This window comes from Teleopsis dalmanni, chromosome 1 (genome assembly GCF_002237135.1).
Source record: "Teleopsis dalmanni isolate 2A chromosome 1, ASM223713v2, whole genome shotgun sequence".
NCBI lineage: Eukaryota > Metazoa > Arthropoda > Insecta > Diptera > Diopsidae > Teleopsis > Teleopsis dalmanni.
In genome coordinates, this window is record NC_051846.1 from 90240236 (window position 1) to 90260301 (window position 20066).

The 20066-nt window shown below is 27.7% G+C and overlaps 1 protein-coding gene across 8 annotated transcripts in view; it reads right to left on the reverse strand.

The window, feature by feature from the left end:
* Window positions 1-445: 445 nt before the first annotated feature.
* Window positions 446-20066, reverse strand: part of LOC119670587 — a 34920-nt gene continuing 15299 nt past the window's right edge. For 7 of the 8 annotated variants that reach the window (XM_038080908.1, XM_038080907.1, XM_038080903.1 and 4 more), the window contains 5 exons: window positions 19038-19252; window positions 15663-15713; window positions 12362-13036; window positions 2723-2833; window positions 446-696 (listed from right to left, as the gene is read on the reverse strand). In XM_038080908.1, the coding sequence (XP_037936836.1) occupies window positions 550-696; window positions 2723-2833; window positions 12362-13036; window positions 15663-15713; window positions 19038-19252 (1199 nt within the window). In that variant the 3' untranslated portion in view covers window positions 446-549. The remainder of the gene's footprint in view (window positions 697-2722; window positions 2834-12361; window positions 13037-15662; window positions 15714-19037; window positions 19253-20066) is intronic. The other variant, XM_038080905.1, reaches the window with a different exon arrangement.

Below are 20066 nucleotides of genomic sequence, written 5' to 3' on the forward strand. Positions count from 1 at the left end.
TTATTTATTTGTTTTTTTTAATATAATTAATTTATCTTTAAAGGCAGTCAAAATATTAATTATTAATGAAATAAATATCAAATATTTTATTTTTTATAAATATTTTGTAAACTTATAATTAACAAATTTCTTAATTATCGGTTATCATTTTTGTTTTGTATTCTTTATTTGGTTTATATAAGTTTATCACTTCTTTGTGTTTCCCTTTGTTTCTGTTAAATATGTAATGAATTTAAAATAAGTAAAAAATTAACAAATTTCTTAAAATGTCCTAAATAGAATTTAACAAGTAACTTTATTTGAGCGTAACCAAAAAAATACATCTTATATATTAAATTTATTTAAATAATTTAATTTATTATTTTTATTATATAAAAAATAATTTCCTGAAATGTTGTGGTTGTTTCTTTTAATTTTATTGTTGATGTGTTAAATGTGATTATAATTGTGTGTGTATGTGTTGCTGTATTTAATTTTAAATTTTTACTTGTGTTGTGTTGTATCTAAATTGTTTCAATATATCTAATTGCATGGTTTTCAGCAAGAGTTTTATGAAAATCCTTTGTAGTGCACAAAGAAGAAAATCAGGAAAATCGCGTAAGCAGTTGGAAATGTAATTCTTGCGATGACATCGATCGTTTTCGCTACTCGAATTGGGTGAGGCGGTTCCTTTTTGCGCACTTGTACGAAGCAAGTCTGTAAAAGAGATATTATTAGTGTCTGTTTGTTACTCATTAATAAGTAATCTTATATATAGTTAAAATTAATTACTTTATACTTCAATTTATCATCATTAATTTAAACATAAACTACATTAAACAGTGTAGTCAAGACTCAAGACTTACTATATTCAGCAAGAAGTAGATTAAGATCATTTTACCATAATGTTTTTTAATGTATTAATTTCTTATTTAAGTAGAATTGAATCTTAACTATTAACGTAACAGGAAAGGGCAAGGGGAAAGGAGAAAATAATTCTCCACATAAATCAAAAATATGAAAACATGCCACCGAAATAATCAATAAAATTTTTCTCAGTTATCAAGATTTTATCATTTAAAAATTTAATTTTACTAAAAAAAAAGAAAAACAGACATTATTTTATCGACCTCCGATACTTTATTAAATATTGCTTGGAATATACTTTTAAAAGGGTATATGGCGTGCTCCATATATTCCACGGGCTACATTCATAATATAATATTCACAGGTTTATATTGGTTACGAATAGATATTATTAAATTTATGAAATCTTTCAGAAAGTACTATAACATTTTATTAGTATTTCAACGGGTCACGTCGCAAAATACTAATAAGGTATAGAAATAGAAAATGAGAACGAAATATTGACATGATTTCTTGTATTTGATAACAGAAAGCAAACAACGCTTAGATCTTCAAATTTCTCAGTCATGATTGGTTGCTTAGAAAACTCTTCTCTACCTTATAACTTAGATCAAAGTGTAGTAGATTTCAACTCGCTGATAAATAATAATAAGAACATTAATAATAATCACATAATATATCGAAATTGACGGTATTACGAGTATAGCAGTTCTGGATGACAGTAATGATGATTTAATCATCTAAAGCATTGATTATAAATTTTATAGAGTAAAAATGTTCTACCAAAATTTATATTAAAGGATATATGTCGTCCTGGTAATAAAATGACCAAAGAACTGAAAATATCACAGCGAAACATCCGACGTATATTCCAAAAGGGTGGTTGAATTAAAGGTAAAGCCTTGAAATTCCAAAAGATACAAGATCTTACACCAAAGCAACAAAAAGTTCAACTCGAAAGAGCAATGGAGTTGTTATGCTTGCATGAACTTGACTAATTTCCAAACATTGTGTCCTCTGCTGAGAAAAATTGTGCTATTGAGCAGTTCATAAACTCTTGTAAACTTTGATCGTGTTTACTTAACTGAACGGACTGCCGAAAATTTGAAACTATGAATGGCGACCCGAAGTGATTTTTCATCTGAAGTAATGGTATGGACAGCTGTGACCGCCGATATCCGCCCTCCAATCGCTTTCATTGAGTTTGGTATCAAAGTCAATGTGACTTATTACCGGGAAAATGTTTTGTAAGTTGCTTTAGAACCGTGGGCACGTTAGCATGGTCTTTGGTCTACGAGATGGATCATTCTAACAAGACTCGGTACTGTTTCATAAAGCTCGTGCTAACCAAGAATGGATAAACAATCATGTTCAACACTTCATTTCGTCCCCACAATGCCTTTCGAATTCGATAGATGTAAAACCGTTGTAGTATTCCATATGGGCCATTTTGGTGAGAAAACTGAACACTAAAAAATGTGCAAGTATGGTTGCTATTGTTTCGTTGTTCAGCAATGGGTCAAAATACCGGAAGATCACATTCGCGAAGCATGCAACTAATTTTTACCATTTAAAGGCCATAGTAAAGGTAAAGGTGGCTACATCGAGCTAGAGTGAATGGGTTCCAAATTATTATTTTAATTTTTTCAATCAATAAAAAATAATTTCACACAAAAAATATATGGTCCCTTGAATAGGTAACACTTTAATCGCTTAACTTTGAATATATCTAATATGATATATAGTTTATGTAAATATGTATTGTATTAAATTTTTAAAAATTAAATATAAAAGAGATCATGAAATGATATTAACTTCTTGATATAATATTCTTAGACATCGGTTTTATATAGATAATAAATCATTTGATATTTACCTCTGTAGCGCAGCCGTTGTTTGCGGAGTGGGTACAGGGACTGCTACTGCCACCGCAAGTTGTACAAGCCACGATTTCATTAGGACCGCTGGTGTCTCGCTTTTTCTCACCCTGATAAACGGCGGTAAATTTAAAAAACTTTTTTATTACAATTTGAGTTTTCATGCGTTACAACAACAAAATTACAAATTATACGACAAATAGATAAAATCAGACGAAAATAACGAATTAACGAAGAACAAACGAACAAACGTGGTAACATTAACAAAAATTGCATTTGGCATTTGGCATTTTTTTCATAAAATTTTATTCACAATTTGGTGGAATTTTTCGTAATAGTCATATACACAAAATACACAGCAAAAAGCGTTAAAAATGGAAAAAATACAAAATAGATAAAATTAATTAATAATTATTTAGTACATTAAAATTACAATTTTACAGTTTTTATCAAATAAAAGCAATAGTTTATTTATGCAAAATTATTTTGAAATTCAAATTTAAGAAGAAATTCATTTTTACTTACCGGCTAAAATTTTTCGAATTCGTGAGCAGTGTGAAATGAATAATAGAAATGATATATTTAATTTTTTATATATATTAAGGACCTTCAGTTATTCTTTTATTTTTGTCATAACGAATTTTTTCATATATTTTGTATTGATACTTTATGCGCTTTCGTTAGTAAATTTTAGCATGAATATTTTGCAGATTTCGGTATTATAAGCTGAATGTGACATATCTGATAATGAATAATCAATTCTTCAAAACAGCAGTGATTATTAACACAAAAATATTACTAATTTATAGTTTTTTAGTTTTTCAGATTCAGAAAATAGTATAAGTATATTACTTAGTGTTAAAACCATACAAACTATTTGAGATTGACCATAGAAAGTAAATATGTGATACCCATATTTGTGTTACTTATCCTTGCTAGTCTACCAAAATAATATACGATAAAAATGAAGCTAAGATATATGTTTAAAACTGTGTCGTAAATTCCTTATTTTTATCATATAAGGTAAGGTTAGATTTGAGCGACGGCTATCTGCACTAATACGAACTTGAACACAAATAATGATCTATTGTGATATGACTGTGATATCAGATACCATAAGTACGCAAGAACTTAGGAACCACCTTAATCAACTTAAAGGTATAAACCCTTAACATATAGTATACGAACAAATTCCTTTTTTGTAATATTAAGCAGTTAAGAAAAAATTGGAAATACAGTTCGTGTAAAAGAATGACCCATATATACTCTAAATGTTTTAAATTATATGCCTCAATGTTAAATTATTTTTAATTTTTAATAAAAGCTCAAAAAAAAACTATGAGAGTAAATATTAACAGAATGTATTATGTTATTCATCAAGATTGTTAGGTGGAGAAGAGAACCGCTGTTGTCTAATTAATGAGAATTTTACCTATCTTAAATATGTTTTTGATTTAAATAAAAGTAATCTATATTCCTAAATATTGAAAAATGACTACGGTAAGGAACTAGTTTATATAAGAAAATCATTGGAATATAAAATATTTACATATTGCAACTACCGTAGTGTTGAGTGGGTTATGCCTGATTAGTACTTTTTTGTCCAGTATGGACTAGGTCAATCTTGAGATCTGACAGCAGGGTTCATTTGCCCAATTTTGATCACCTATACTCTGACATTTTTGTTTGTATTTTATTTAATAATATTTTCTGAATCAGTTATTTTTAAAAAAATGCAATAAATAATATACAAATAATTACAATAGCATATACGTTGAACTAAATTACAGTTGTAAAGAATTGATTTCAATGATTAATAAATATTCTAAATATTTTTAAATAGTAGAAAATACAAAGTTTTGAAGTATTTTAAATTAAAGTAAATTAAACGATACTAAAGGACTACAGAAACAAATTAAATTTTTTAATAGTAATACGATAGCAATGCGATTTACTACAACGAATGCTATAAAATTTAACAAATTAAAGTGCTTTTACTATTCCTTTAAACTAAAGTAACTAAAGTATAGAGTAACATTTTGCACCATTCGTAATTCATAAATACATATTTACACAGTAATAAAAAAATACATTCGTGCATAAATTAGACATACTTCACAAAAAAAATCTTACATATTTTATTTACGAGCGGTTGGTTCTGATATTTCTGCTCTTGAATATGTTTACAGCTTTATGTGTATGAGTTCAGAACACTTTTGATGGATTTATGTGAGTATTTATGAATAAATATGAGTAAATATGAGTAAATACGAATGCGAATGAATTACACTAAATGCGCATTTGTATGCATTTGCGAAAATGTTTATCTGTGTGGTAGAAAACAAATTACACGTTTATTTTTTATAGGTTAAGGAGGATAATGGTCATGAAAGGGTTAATTTATTTATATCAAATCTCTCAGATTACTAAAAGTTTTAAAATACTCGTTGTAATTCTAAATGTTAAACATATACATAATTTACTTATGTGTAGTGATTATTAGAGTTAAACAAATTATTAACAAAGATGCAGATGAACAACAGTTTGCAATAGGCCACTTAGTATATAGGTCCCATAACTAATTTTGAACCAGTTTATAAACCATAAATAAAGTAAATATAAATTATATCACTTCTTTGGGAATAGTATCAAAAATTATGAATCTATGATATCTTCTTTAGCTTAGTGCCGTTTCTCCTAATTGGAAATCAATGATATAGTACAACAATAATATTTTATTTTGATGTATTTAGTAGTAGTAAGCGGACTTTTTAGTAAACGGAGTTTTTTCTTTTATAACAAATACAAAATAATAAAAAAAAACATAGAATGCAAGAAAAAATATCGACTCGTATTTTTACATATTAAAAAATATTGATCAAATATTCTAGATCCAAATGAATATTCATAGTCCTGCCATAAATTGCTTTATATTTGCTTTAACAATTATTGCAGTTCGCTAGCTCGTCCTTAGCCTCTGTTTTAATAGCTGAGCCATGTTGCCTTTTTTACATGCCAATTTCGCAACTTAATGGATTATGAGCGCATGAAATGCTCCACTGTTTTATATTTCAATTTTCATTTTGTTAGGATGCCACTGGGTTTAAATTGAATTTAACTGTTGTATCTTTGCGGTTTAACTCTACTTCCAGTATATAATAATGTTACATGCTTTATTGGGAGCAAAACACGAAGTATGCTTTTTATATCTTCAACATAAAGAATTCATCCGCTTCGAGCTCCAATTCCACCGAGATTTCAACACTGAACAGAGCAATTAAACATATGCGGTTTGAGTGTCTGTGCGGGGAAGATTGGCTAATAAAAACATGTTAGCATGGATGAAAGAACGAAGTATGTATGAAAAATGCGGTACTCGTTTTAATAAGTATGAAGATAAAGTGTCTGTTTGTAAGCTAATAACAGTGATATAATAAAATATTATGTGGTTGTGTTGTTAGAAGGATTAAGGATTTTCTGTATGACTTTTTCTAATTTCTATAATTAAAGCTAATAAAATTCTTGTATGTTGTTTGTATAAAAAATGTCTGAAATTTGAGATTTATTAAAATTAAAAGGAAATTTTTATAAAAGTAAAATATATTCACTTGATGGAGCATACTCCGTTTTTTATTAACTATTTGAAGCAAAACAAATAAGATTCTAAATGATTTTACAATGATGATGGTGGCCTTCAGTACCAGTTGAGTTGGTTAAGTTCATTTTATGCAGCGTAATAAAATTTAATGCAATGGATCAGAGTAACTAACCTAGAATTGTAATTTATCACAGTCAAAAGTGGTCAGTGCAAGAAAATACTCTTCGAGCAATGTACAACTTATTTCACCTCCCACTGCTTTCACTCTTGGTTGCATTGGCAACCATTATGCACTCTTGGCATTGCACAATCTGCACTGTGAAAAGAAAGTTAAAAATGGAATCCATGCTAAAGTCCACAGATTGGGTGCACAAATACAGTGGCAAAATTCGCATTTTCCCTGAGCTACTTGTATTGCAGGATATCGCAAATGAAAGGACACCAATCACGCTCGTTCTCATACATCACTTTGTAACGAGGTTCCGAAAGCTGCGTTTCCACTTTCATGCATTGGTTATGTGCCGGTTAGATTATGTGATTTAAGCTTCTGAAACTTCAGTCGAACTGTCCCTCTTTCTTAAGTGCGCTTATATTCGTAGCGATGTATACAAAAGTATATATATATTGTGATTGCTGCGAGTAAATACTGATTCATTTACCTTTACTTTTTGTTCATTCTAAAATATTTGCTGCGGATAAAGTGAGTTTTCCTTTTAATATTTACTCTTAAGCAATTTCGCAAATATCGGGAATTGGGTTTAGAGTATATAAAAAATTTTTAATTAAAATGTTTTCTGCTAAACAAATTTAAGTTTAATCCTTTCTGCTTCCTAATTAAGTAAAAACTCAAACTTAATACAGAAAAAATATTTAAAAATTATATAAGAAAAATTAAATTGATGCTTTAAAAATGATTGTTTTTTGTTTTAATTAAGAGTTGCAAATTATGTCGCAGCACATAATCAATAAGAGAAAATTGGTAATATACAGGGTGTGTGTCAACAAAGTGGCTTTATTTATTTGTAATAAAGTGGCAGAGTTTTCGTACTATCATGCATTGTCTTCCAGTAATTGTCCTTCGAAACAAGCAACACTCATTTTATTTTTTGGTAAATGAATTACCATATTCAGTTTAATTCAACCATATTTCAGATATTAAGAATATTTGAAAGCAAAATAGACTTTTCTTGAATAGACTTTTCTTTGACACCCCGTATCTCTTTGAAAATGTAACACCTGTTTTTGAAATGGCTTGGACCAAGGTATCACCTCCCATATCTATACGACTTTGTAAGAAAACACCTTGTGTAATTGTAAGACGTAACATCTACTTTACGAGCCATATTATTGACTTCAAGATATTTTTTGGATCCGTGCACTTTAAACATTTTCTATATTAGCAATTCTCAACAAAAAGATGCTCTGTGCTTTCTATATATGTATATACGTAATATATATGTATATATGGTAAATATTCATATTATATTGTTCATATTTAATTGATATGAGTTCTTTAATTAATATAAGTTTTTAATTATATAAAAGTCACTGTTGAAGAAATAAAAACCTAAGGAAGCAAAAATATTCGTATTAGATTTTGAAGAGCAATAAATTAAATTCTAACATAATAACAGAATTCTAAGGATTAGTCATTCATATGATTAATCATGTAAAGTGTGTATTTTAGATAGTTTTGGTTCTTAATTTTTGTTTTAATTAAAGGTCACAGTTATATATTTTTGATTATGTTAGCACTTGATAAAAATACTTTAGTAGAATATAAATATCTTTTGAAAATCAAAATAATATATATTTCCAACTAGTAGCTAATTACTGAAAGCGAAGTAAAATTCTGTTATAACTTAACATAAGCACATTGACAGAGCTGTTAACTGTTATCTTTTACATTAAATGCAATTTGCAATTTGTAGCTATGTTAGTTGTACGAGTAATAAAATATATATTTGTTATTACTGATATCGATTAGACATTTCAAATGAAAAGCAATGAAGTTGGTTTTTGTGGTTTCACATAATATTGTGGCAACTGTGAGACTAAGAGAGGATAGAAAATCAGGATTACGATTTACACATTAATTTGGTTAAATAATGTTATTGCATAACATTAAATTAAATATAATTAATTAATTCAATTATTCTACAGCTGGTTTATGATTTCGTTCTAATATAACACAGCACGTGGATGTGTTAATAAAAAATTTCACAGCAAATTAATAACTCCAGAAAAATGTGCGAATATAAAAGTTAAGTACGGCTTTGGGTCAGTTGGCAAATGAACGCTGACTCTAAGCTTTAAATTTGGCATGGCACGAGTTTCATTTCTGGTACTTGAATCTCAAAAAATTATTTACGAATAATTAAGTACAAGAATTACTTCCAAGACCACTGATGATATAAATTCAATTAAATAAAAATAATATAAAAAGAATATTTGTTGTAGTTCACTACTTTTCAAATTAACCTCTTTATACCATTTAAATACTAATTAATATATTATATTATCTAAACTACTATAAATGCAGATTTTAATAATGTTTAACGTGTTAAGATACGTGACAAGCCTTAGACAAACTTAGACACAAATTAAATAGTTTAAAATTCAAAACTACGGAAACTGCGGGATTTAGGATCAACTACTATTCTCTGTAATATGTCGACTTGAATTTGAAATACAGTTAATTTTAATATTTAATCTAAAATATTTTGTTCTAAAAATTAAAAAGCACTTCTCGAAACTAAATTGCGATTTTAAAAACAAAACTATTGCGTTATGTAGTCTTCAACGTAATAGATAGATTTTCTTTCTTCTATATATGTAAAGTAGTATTCATACCACTTACACACAATGGTTTTAAAAAGCATTTAGGAACAATTGCAAAGACTTGGTCATATTTACTCAAGGAAACATTTAATAATTAAAAGTTTCTTAATATTTGCCTGTCGTGTTTTTTAAACAACATAATTTGCCAATTTCCAGCAAAAACAAAATTCATCTGAGCAAAGCATTCAATTTTTCCATCATTCACTAGAAAATTGTAGATAAATCCACAATTTAAGGATAATCAACACACACACACACCCATACATACACTTTAGATATAGAATTACGTAATAATTTATTGTTGGAAATTTACAGAAGGCAGACGTAGTGAGAGGATTACTGAATGTTTCACTGTTGCTGTTGATTAGTGAAGTTTCCCTTTCACTTCCGTTTCCGTTTATGCAACTGAATGTGCTATTGTCAGAAAGTTGCTTGGATTATTTTAATAAAAACTAAATATTTTCTGCATTGTTGATGGAAACGTTTAAAATTGGTCGGAGAGCGCGCCATGAATTTCGTAGTTCGCAAATTAGTTTTTATGCTGTTGGGCGAAACTTGCAGCTCTCGCTGTTGGTGTCTGTGTATGAAGTTTAGTTCACTAGTTTTGGTATCTGTTGAACATTCATTTGTGGCAAGATGAAAACCGGAAGAAGTCACAACAAAAATAAACAATTTTCGGATTTACAGGCGTAAACAATTGGTGTTGTGAAAGTATTTTGACAACAACAACAACAAAGTTCCTCAATATATTGTTTCGTTTGGTAAATTAATTATGTGGTTAAAATGGTTTGCTAACAATAATGACACTAATAATTGCGGATTAATTTGAAACATATTGATATTAAATTTTATTACTTATAGTTTGTATCAATTTTGATTGATAATTTCTAAGTAATTATATCAATTTGCAGTTTTTTGGGCAATCACAGCAATTATATTTAGTATACGATTAAAGAAAGCAAAAATTAATTATGATATTGTTTCATTTGGATATGTCATATTCTCATATATATCTAATACAAATAAAAAATATTGTGGAATTGCTTATTTTTAAGCAATATATCTATATCTTCATAAGCGATATCTTATGACGATAAAGCTAAATAAAAACACTCAATTCATGTCGTCTTAAATGCTTTAAATAGTGCACTGTGTTTTTATTGTACAAGTTTTAAGGATATTGTTTTAATATTTCAAAGGAACTTTTTCAAACAGATTGTTGTAATTGACTTATATGTATACATATATATACATAGATAGATAGATTTTAAACAGGAACTTATCACCATATCACTGCAGCCTTTGAGGATTATTGTGACACATCCACTTTAGTTCCATAGACAAGTAACAGTTAAGAACGTCATTATGTCCTTTGAAAAGATGTTGCCTAATTCCGTAATAAGTGATAAGTACCAGCTGAATCTGGCGAGGCTATCACAATGACACAGAATGTGTTCTGCTATTTCCTCTTCTTCGCAACAAAGTCTGCAGCTATCGTCTCTTGTAATACGTAGGTTCGATAGATGCTTATTTACTCTACAATGTCCAGTGAGAAACCCTGTGATATATGCATCACAGAAATGAAATATTTTGAATTTTTTAATAATATTTTGATCAAATTCAAAAAATGTTTGATGAAACAACATTTTCACCATACATAACATAATATTAGTTAAGTTCGAAATGATAAATGAAATCCCTTTTTTAAAACACGGTTTAAGGAATTTAATGTCTTAATAATTAAATTAAAAAGTAAACTTTATAGTAAACTTATAAAAAATATGTTTTCGTAATCAGACCATATATAAGTAATTGCATAAGTCTGTCTTTTAGATTCTTCACTGATGTCCTGTGAACATTTCATTACTATTGGATTTAGTGGTAGTACTTCTGTGTTAGGTGTATAAAAATGAATATCAGACGAAGACGTAATACAATTGTTAAGTATTGTTTTATACTTGATAAAACTTTGGCCAAGAGGTGTGATATATGAAATTTATTGTGATAATTGTTTTTCCCGTAGTAAAATTTTTAAAAGACATACACGGCTTAAAAACGATCGTGAATTAATATGTTGGCCAACTGATAACTATGTTCATAGTAGATTCCATCATATATGAGTATGAGTTCATCAAAGGACCGACAAAATCTTTATTCAAACTCATGGAATTGGAATCACGCATCTTAAAAAATTAATTTATCGTAATTTTTCGTAACCCGAAAGCTTGATTGTCCGAAAAGTGTATGCGTGGTTTGTTATGTATAAGTTGATAAAGAATTGGTAATTATTAATTGTAATTGTTAATAAGGTTTCGAAAAATAGTGAACTACAACAAAAATTATTTTTTTTCTGTGGTTTTGGAACTATTTCTTATATTTAAATATTCGTAAATAATTTTGTTTTGAGACTGCAAGCACCACGGGTTGAACTCGTGCCCTGCCAAATTTGAAGCATAGAGTCAGTGTTCATAAGCCAACTGAGTCAAAGCCGTACTTGAGTTGTATGTTCGAACTTGTATGTTTTTTTTTTTTAATTTGCTGTCCATTAACAAATTCACTTGCTGTGTTATATGAGGACAAAATCATAATTGAATTATTTCATTAGAGGTATATATTTTTAAAAAATTATTTATTGCATGAGTTTATTTATTTCTTGTGCATAGTATAGTTGATTAGACAATTAAGAATTGCTCTTGATCAATGGAATTCTAAACGATTTTTGACTTAAAAGCCACTCGTTGTATTTACCTGATTTAGCACCGTCAAACTGTGTTGTTGAATGTTATGAAATTTTGACAGTATATCTGTGAACAAACTACCTTACCGAAGTATTTAATTGCCAATATGCGACCTCACTTCAAACACCTATTTTTAAAAATTCCTGTTTACTTTAGAATTCGTCTTACATATCAAACTATAGTAGTATTTATGATGTGACTTACAGTATATGAGCACAAGAAGGTACAGTTTAAAAAGTATCTTCAACATGTTTTAATTGTTAGTTAAATTCGAACAGTGAAAAAGTGGATATCATTCGTTCACATATATACGGATTAGTTTACTTTTATGCATAAAATTAAAATTATTTTTAATGAAAGAGAAATGGTAACGTAAATGAACAGAAACGTAAGAACAAAAATTAAGAGTAAGAAAATAACACAAATACAAGTAATAAAAATATAAAAAATCAAAAACTTACATCTTCAGCATCTCCGCCATTATTACCGTTTACGCCGGATGCTCCAAGACATTGTTCGATCGTATCGAATCCACGCGACGGTGAAGTTGAACGTGAGCTCTTTCTTCTAGGTGGTTTTAATGGTTGTAGCTGTTCGGCCATATCAGTGGTCGACATATTTTGCTGTTGATTCGTAGGTGTATCATGTATATCGACTCGAATATTTTCGCCACGTAGAATAAGTGGTGGTGTGTTGGTGGACATTGAGCGTGATTGACGTAGACTTGGGGGTTCAGTTAAGATCGGTTGAGATGATACATTTGAATCATCCTCAATACTAACAGATGTGACAGCTGTAACTGGTGGAACGGTAATGCTGCTCTCCGCTGGTGTATTGATAAATACAGGCTCAGTATAAACGGGATCTGTTGTTACTTGTGTATGCTGTTGCCTGTACGGTTGATCAATGCTTTCACCCAAGTCCCCGTTTTGTCTACGTCTAACTGAACGTGCACGTATATTTTGTACTGCAGAACTGAAAAACCCACTCTGTTGAGGTTGCCAGTGTACGTGCGGTGCATCCGTTGAAGGAGGTTTTGTTGAAGTTGCTTGTGCATGATGTCCATCCACACTAGAAAAGCCAGCTGCTGTCTTTTCGGACGATAAAGCAGCATGAAATTCTCGTTCGATTATTTCCTATTTTTTTGTACAGTTACTTGGTACAGGTAATATAATATTGACATGATTTTAGGGACTTTAAATTTTATTTTTTTATTGCATAAAGTTTTGGATTCCGCAATAAGTAACTGTTAATAATGGCGTGCTAATTCGTAAATATTCGCTTGGACTTATGCATTTTGAAGTACGGTTTAGGGAATTAGAGTTACTTTTGTACTAAAAGATTTGGACTGTTAAAAATGTAGTTCTTTTATGCAATAGCACACATTTGTTGTACATGCAAAATATATAATTAAAGATTGTGCATATGGCTTTTGCTCATGCATTTTTAAGAGATTGGTAGGTCAATAAGTATCTGTATCAGCACTCATGCCCATCCATATATGCAAACAGTTATTCATTCATTTCAATGCTAGAACGCAAAACGGAAATGGGGTTTGATGTCTGCTGCTGTAGCTTTTACCACAAATGTCTTTAAACCGCATTACATCCGGTCGTCATTGGTTTCCTTCTCATATTTTCATTTCATTACATTTTTATGATAAGTGTACATTGGAACTCCGTGTAGCGATTACACCCACGGGTGGTGACTTATAAACTGAGTATTGGTTTTATGGAATGTGAACTGAACAAAAAAGCTAAAATGCATGAATTTCATATGAAATGATTTAGTTTTTTGGCGATAAAAATGTGTGAAAAATATATGAAAAATGCATGAAAAATTGTGTTTGATTAAAAAGTCAATAAAATAAACCTTGAAACTGGTAAATATATGGTTTGTGTAATAAATGTAAACATAAACAACAAAACATTTGATGCAGTTTTATACAGCAAAGTTATTTAATTTTTAATTAAAATTTTATTTTTTTCTTTTGTATATTATTATATTTATTCAATTCTGTAGCAAGCAAAATAATTTATACAGTTTTTTGTGAAACAAACAACAACTCAAAGTGATTTTATTGATATTCGATATTAAAAGCGTTTTTAGTTGCGATAAAAAAGCAATCACACAATGTACACAAAGCCAATTAATAATTTTTGAATATAGTCCTATGGATTTACCATATAATAAAGTCACTAAAACTTTAAAAATGTATTAAAGTGCCTGAATTATGTTTAATACAAGAGAAACGTTAAGTTCTTGTTACAAATTTTAATTAAAAATTTATCTTATATCTATGATATTACCTTTACGCTAATATCTATGATTCTTTCCTAATTAAACAATTAATCACTTAGTCCCGAAACAAATTTGCTAAAATCTTATTAGAGTTTTAACGAAAATATTGTGTATTATTTTCAAAGCTGCATAAGCTAGTTATTTCTTCTAATATTCTGGAACATTGCAAATATTATACATACTTCAAGAGAATATTACGTTACTATGTTAAAGTTATCATTGAAATTGATTTCAAAATTAGTAATATTAGATGCTATTGAACTTCACTATATTGAGTCAGTTAATCTATATTGAGTTCATTGTTTTTTTGTATAATATAGTATTTGTTCCATACAGTAAGAATATCGTTCTGCTTTAATGTGATTACTTAAGAATTAAATTCAATTAATTATTTTAATCTCATAAGAATTACTAAACTAAGATTTAAAACTTTTGTTTTGAAGAATATGGTTATTTTATATAAAAAAAGAGCACAATCAATTGTACCAAATCTATTAAAATTGAACTACCGAATAAGTTTTCTCCAGAAAAGTCATTATAGAACCGAATAGCAATATTACGCTTTTTTAATAGATCCTGAAATTTAATATATTTAAGTCTACCGGAAAATATTGTTCTTTTTGCATAATATGTATGGTTTTATGCACTTCGCATGATGAGATAATTATTTAATAATAATTTTAGGACTTTATTTGAAAATCGAATACGTAAAATAAGAGTCTCTAAGTAAGAGGAAAAAATAAATCAAGTTTTTAAGCTATGCTCAACAAAGCTATAAAGTGGCGTGTCTCGAAAAAGTTTATCATTAATATGTTATTTTAATATTTCTTAAATATTTTATTTTTATGTATAAAATTTTGTTCATATATAATAAAATTGTCTCATCGAATACTATATATTGTAACATTTTTCCCAATTATAAGTGACCTTAAAGTGTGTTTTTGTTTTTGATATTTATTTAATTGGTAACAAATTTATATATAATGTTATATTTTGAATGCTGATAATTTTTTTTCAAATATTTTTGTATATGCAATTAAGAGTGTTTAATTTAAAATTAATTAGTCAGGCTACAAATTAATCGAAAACATCGAAAGCGTGCTTCTACATTCAATACAACGAACAGAAAATACCTATAAAATGTTAAAAAACAGAAATAATTAATTAAGCTTTTCGATCATTCAAGAACAAAAAAAGTCAAAAAAAAAACAAAATAATTAAAAATGCAAAAGCCGTTATGTATATTAATTAAATAGTGTAAGTAAAATTTAAATTTTAATTGCATAATTCTTTTTGTATAGTTTTGAACGTCCAGATTTGTTAATTTGAATATTTGCAAAACTGGTAAATTTTAAATTCGAAAGCAGCAAGAGCATTTGTGAAATGTAGGCTTTTCAAATTGGGTTTGAAATTAGTTTTAAAAATAAGGTTTTAAGGGTTGTGCATGAGTTGATAGCTTACCAAAGGACTTGCAAGAATTACTCCGATCCTGCTTAGTACTGCTGGAAGACGCTGGAAAATGTACACAAAATAATGTTCATACTAAAACACACTTTAAGTTGTTTTTTTTTAAATATTTGTGATTAAGTAAAATGAGTTTTTAACTTTTTAATTTTTACATAAAATTTGAAAAAATGTTCAAAAAATTAGTTTAATTAAATTGTCAAAATTTTTTTGTGCTCTGTAAAAAGTAATTCAAACACTTACTAAACAATATCTTAAGTTGATAAATATATTATAAGTATTTTTATTTAAATTTGTTTCTGTTTAGTTGCCAAAACGTGTATGTATATGTGGTTAATCACAAAAATTGGGAACAATGTTAGAATTATTAATAATAAATTCATAGTTTGATTATTTTTACATATATAATTTTTGATTTAATGCATTCGTTTAAAAATTCTTAAAATATATATAAAGACGAGAAGAGTTTTACTATGTAAAACAATACATACAGAGTTCGTACAATAAATCAAAACATATTTATTACAGATTCTGCTAATATTAAAACTGAAAATTAAGCAAAAATTATCAAAAGTTAATCTGAAATTATGAATAACAAAAAAAAATTTATTTACGTATTTCATTATTTCAGGTTTAATAATATATGTCCAGGCAGTAATGAAGTAATCACAAAATATAGAATGAAATCATAATTATTCTTTGTGCTGAATGGATCTAAAATTCCCATTTTAATTATACAAGTAAAATTAAATCCTTTCAGTCCGTATATGTTGGTAATTCCTAATATTTAATAGCATTAAGATTTTTAATATAAATCTTACGCTGTTATAAAAACTAAATTAAATATGATAACATTTTACGAATTAATAAATTAAATGAACTTACCGTGAAAGCAAAGGGCACAACCAACCATACTTGTGTATATGATGGGAACGATATAAACAAAATTCGCCGTTTTTGTTTACTTCGTTCCTAACAAGTACACAGGTGTGGTTGGTTGTGCATTTCGCTCTGACTTAAGTTCTTACGGTACGCACCGACTAATTGAGCTTTAACTGAATCTGTGGTAAATAAAAATTTTAAGTTATGACTAAAACTATAGTTGTCTATGATTTTTTTATATATGTTTTTAAAGAGTTCTTAATATAGTTGAATTAATATAAGCTGATTGCTTAAAGGTGTTTGTAAAAAGTAGCTCAATGATTGGGTTCGTTATGAACTTGTAAAGAGAATATGAGTAATGCTCAATATGTCACATATGTTGATGTTATATGGAATCGATCTGCATTAAAAGAGGATGAGGCTTCAGGAATAGTGGGAAATCTTTGATAGCGAATACTGTGTATTTAGAGCACGATATGATGAAGTAGAAATTGCTCCAATTGTCTGCTGCAGTATATAATTTAAATGTAGCACAATGTTAAATAAATGCGGCTGTGATGAACAGAAAAGTTATTATGACTATATCGTGACTATATAGTTCACAATTATTTTTCGTGACCAAGCCAAAATTGTATAGTTCCCACATTGTATCATTAAGCTATCATAAATTCCGATCTGTATTAAATTTAGGGAAATAATAAATTCCTGTATAAATTTTATTTTTTACCTATGAAACAGCTTAAAAATAGGACTGTAGAAAAAAGCTGTTTCAGTTTTGCAGATAAATACCACAAAATTCTATGTATAATAGCACGATTAATTATTTTTGAATATTTATTTTATAAAAATAATAGTAGTCAATTAAATCAAAAAGAATAAGTTTAAAAACCTAAAATTCTTCTACACTAGCTAAAGATTCACAAAATGTATGAAGAAAATTTAGAACTAATATTGGATTTTTGATAGTTAATATATCAAATAAACCTATTATTAAAATTTAGAACTAATATTTAATTTTTGTTAATTATTATTATTAGAATAAAGTAATTCAAATAGTTACTATAAAATATTTTTGGTTAAATAAAATTAGATTGCAATTCCATATATTTTTTAATTAAAAATGATTTCTTTAAATGTGTACGAAAAAAATATGTATATGGCATATATGGCCTGCCTATATATGTCATATTAATTAATACACGTAGTTTATTTTTTCATGATTTTATTCATTTATCCTAATGTATTTATTTATCACAGGTATGGATAATATCGGAGATAAATAAATATATATTTGCTCCCAGTAGTAGACGTCTCATCTAGATGGAATCCTTTCTCTTTATATTTGTGATATCTTTTACAGTTTTTCATTCTTGGCATATCCAGGCAGACTATGCTTATATTTTAAATATTGTTTATAATCTTAAAGTAAGATCTTTAAAAAATTTTGGATCTATTCTAGGTAAAAATAAATTTATTTTAGTGATTTCAAGATATAAAGTAACGCCTTAAAATGTTAAATACTAATATTTCTATCATTTTTTAATACCAAAATTAATCAATTAACTTAATATTAGCAGTTTCCAATTAGTTTCTTAAATATTGGTTTTTTTTAATTTATAATTAAAAAAATTAAATACTTTTAAAAACACGTATTGTAATTAACAAAAAAAAATTCAATAAAAATGAATTTTGTTTATATAAAATGAATCTATAATCGTGTTCGTATCTGAGCATTATATATATTTATATTTTTTAAACGAATTGCGATTTTAAAATAGGTGTAGATTAATACCTACCTACCTAAAAAAATTTGATTAAAACAGTAAATACTTTTGTATAATACAGTTAAACAAATAACTAATTAAAAACAAAAAACAATTTATTATATTTTTGTAAGGAAGTTAAATCATGAACGTTTAATTAGAATTTTGAATTAGATTTGATTAATGCAAAACACATTGATTATAATAAAATTGTAATTAGCATGACATTAAAACACACATACAACCAACTGAAGGAAGATTGGGAATGTGAAATAAAAAATTAGGTTGAAATAACAGAAATTAAAAGTTTAGTATTTTATTAATATGTTAAAACGCAATTTACGAGATCCAAACATACAAAATACAAGTACTAACATTATATATAATATATAGTAATTTAATATAAAGTGAGAAAGAGAAAGAGTATGGAACTCAGAAAATAGCAGAAATTTAAAATTTTGGTTCGAAAGAATTTGAGAGAAATACAAAAAATGGATTAAAGACTTTAGTAATAGCAAGAAATTTCAAATAATGAATGGATTATGACTTCATAATGCCACTTTATTAATACATAAAATTTATATCTTTAAATAACTATGATTTACAATCTAATACATTTTAAATGTCTAAACATACGTAAAAATATAGACTGACTAAAATTGTTCTTTCTATTTTATTTATTGAAAAGTAACAATTTATAGTTTATGGAAAACGGAAGATATTTTACCTGTGTAACGGGGTTCTCGCCTGGGCGATAAACTACGTTGTGTAGGGGTCGTTTTCGACCCACGTAATTGACGCAGACAAACTCCAGTAGGGAAGCGTATATGAAGCACATGCAGACGCCATCCCAAACGTTCATTGCTGTCAGATTCGAGACGACAGGCAGGGTGCTGCGGAAACCATTTGATGTTGTGAAAAAATTCAGCATTGTTGTTACGCCTGATTAGATAAAATTAATTATTATTAATATTTTCTCATTTATTTCATTTTAATTATTTCAATTTATTTTATTCCAGTTTTACTTTCGGTTGGTGACAGTCTCAGTGAAAGTAATTTTATGTCGTTTTTGTATTTTTTGTGATTTTTGGGTATGTGGAAATGTTATTTCTTAATTTTTATATAAAAAAATTAGCTGCAAAAAAGATTTAAGTAGCTTCAAAGCAATCTAAATTTATGTTAATATATTGTGCTAATCAATCGCTTATTGCCGAGGGAATTGGTTATAGGATAATAAGATAAGTGCATTCTTAAATAAATTCTCGTTTATATTTTGTATGTACTTTGATAAAAAAAGTGTGTCTTGACATAAACTACTTTAACATAAACTAAGATAAAATGTTTAAAATAAATATGAAGTTTTTTTTTTGATTATTTCAAAATGTAATAAATCATTAAGATATTTTCTTTTTACAACTGTCCTAAAAAAATTAACGTAAAACTCTAAAAAAAACTTGAAACGATAGTAGTTTCACTATTTGAAGCTACCATAATTTGTACAAGTACTATCTACATTTGGAAGGATAGGTATCCTTCGGGTTTGCACTTTCCCTAGCACTATAATACTTTGAGTGTTTTTGTCCAATTTTAGAATTTTACTTTGTCGCATTTGATGTTTGAATAAGTCACGAAGATGCAACTGACATAAAAGCTATAACGTTTTGACTTATGAGTAGTATGTAAACAAATAAGTATATATTTATGTAGACTTGGTAGTATTTTGTATGAAACCAGGCATGATGGTTACAAAAGTATA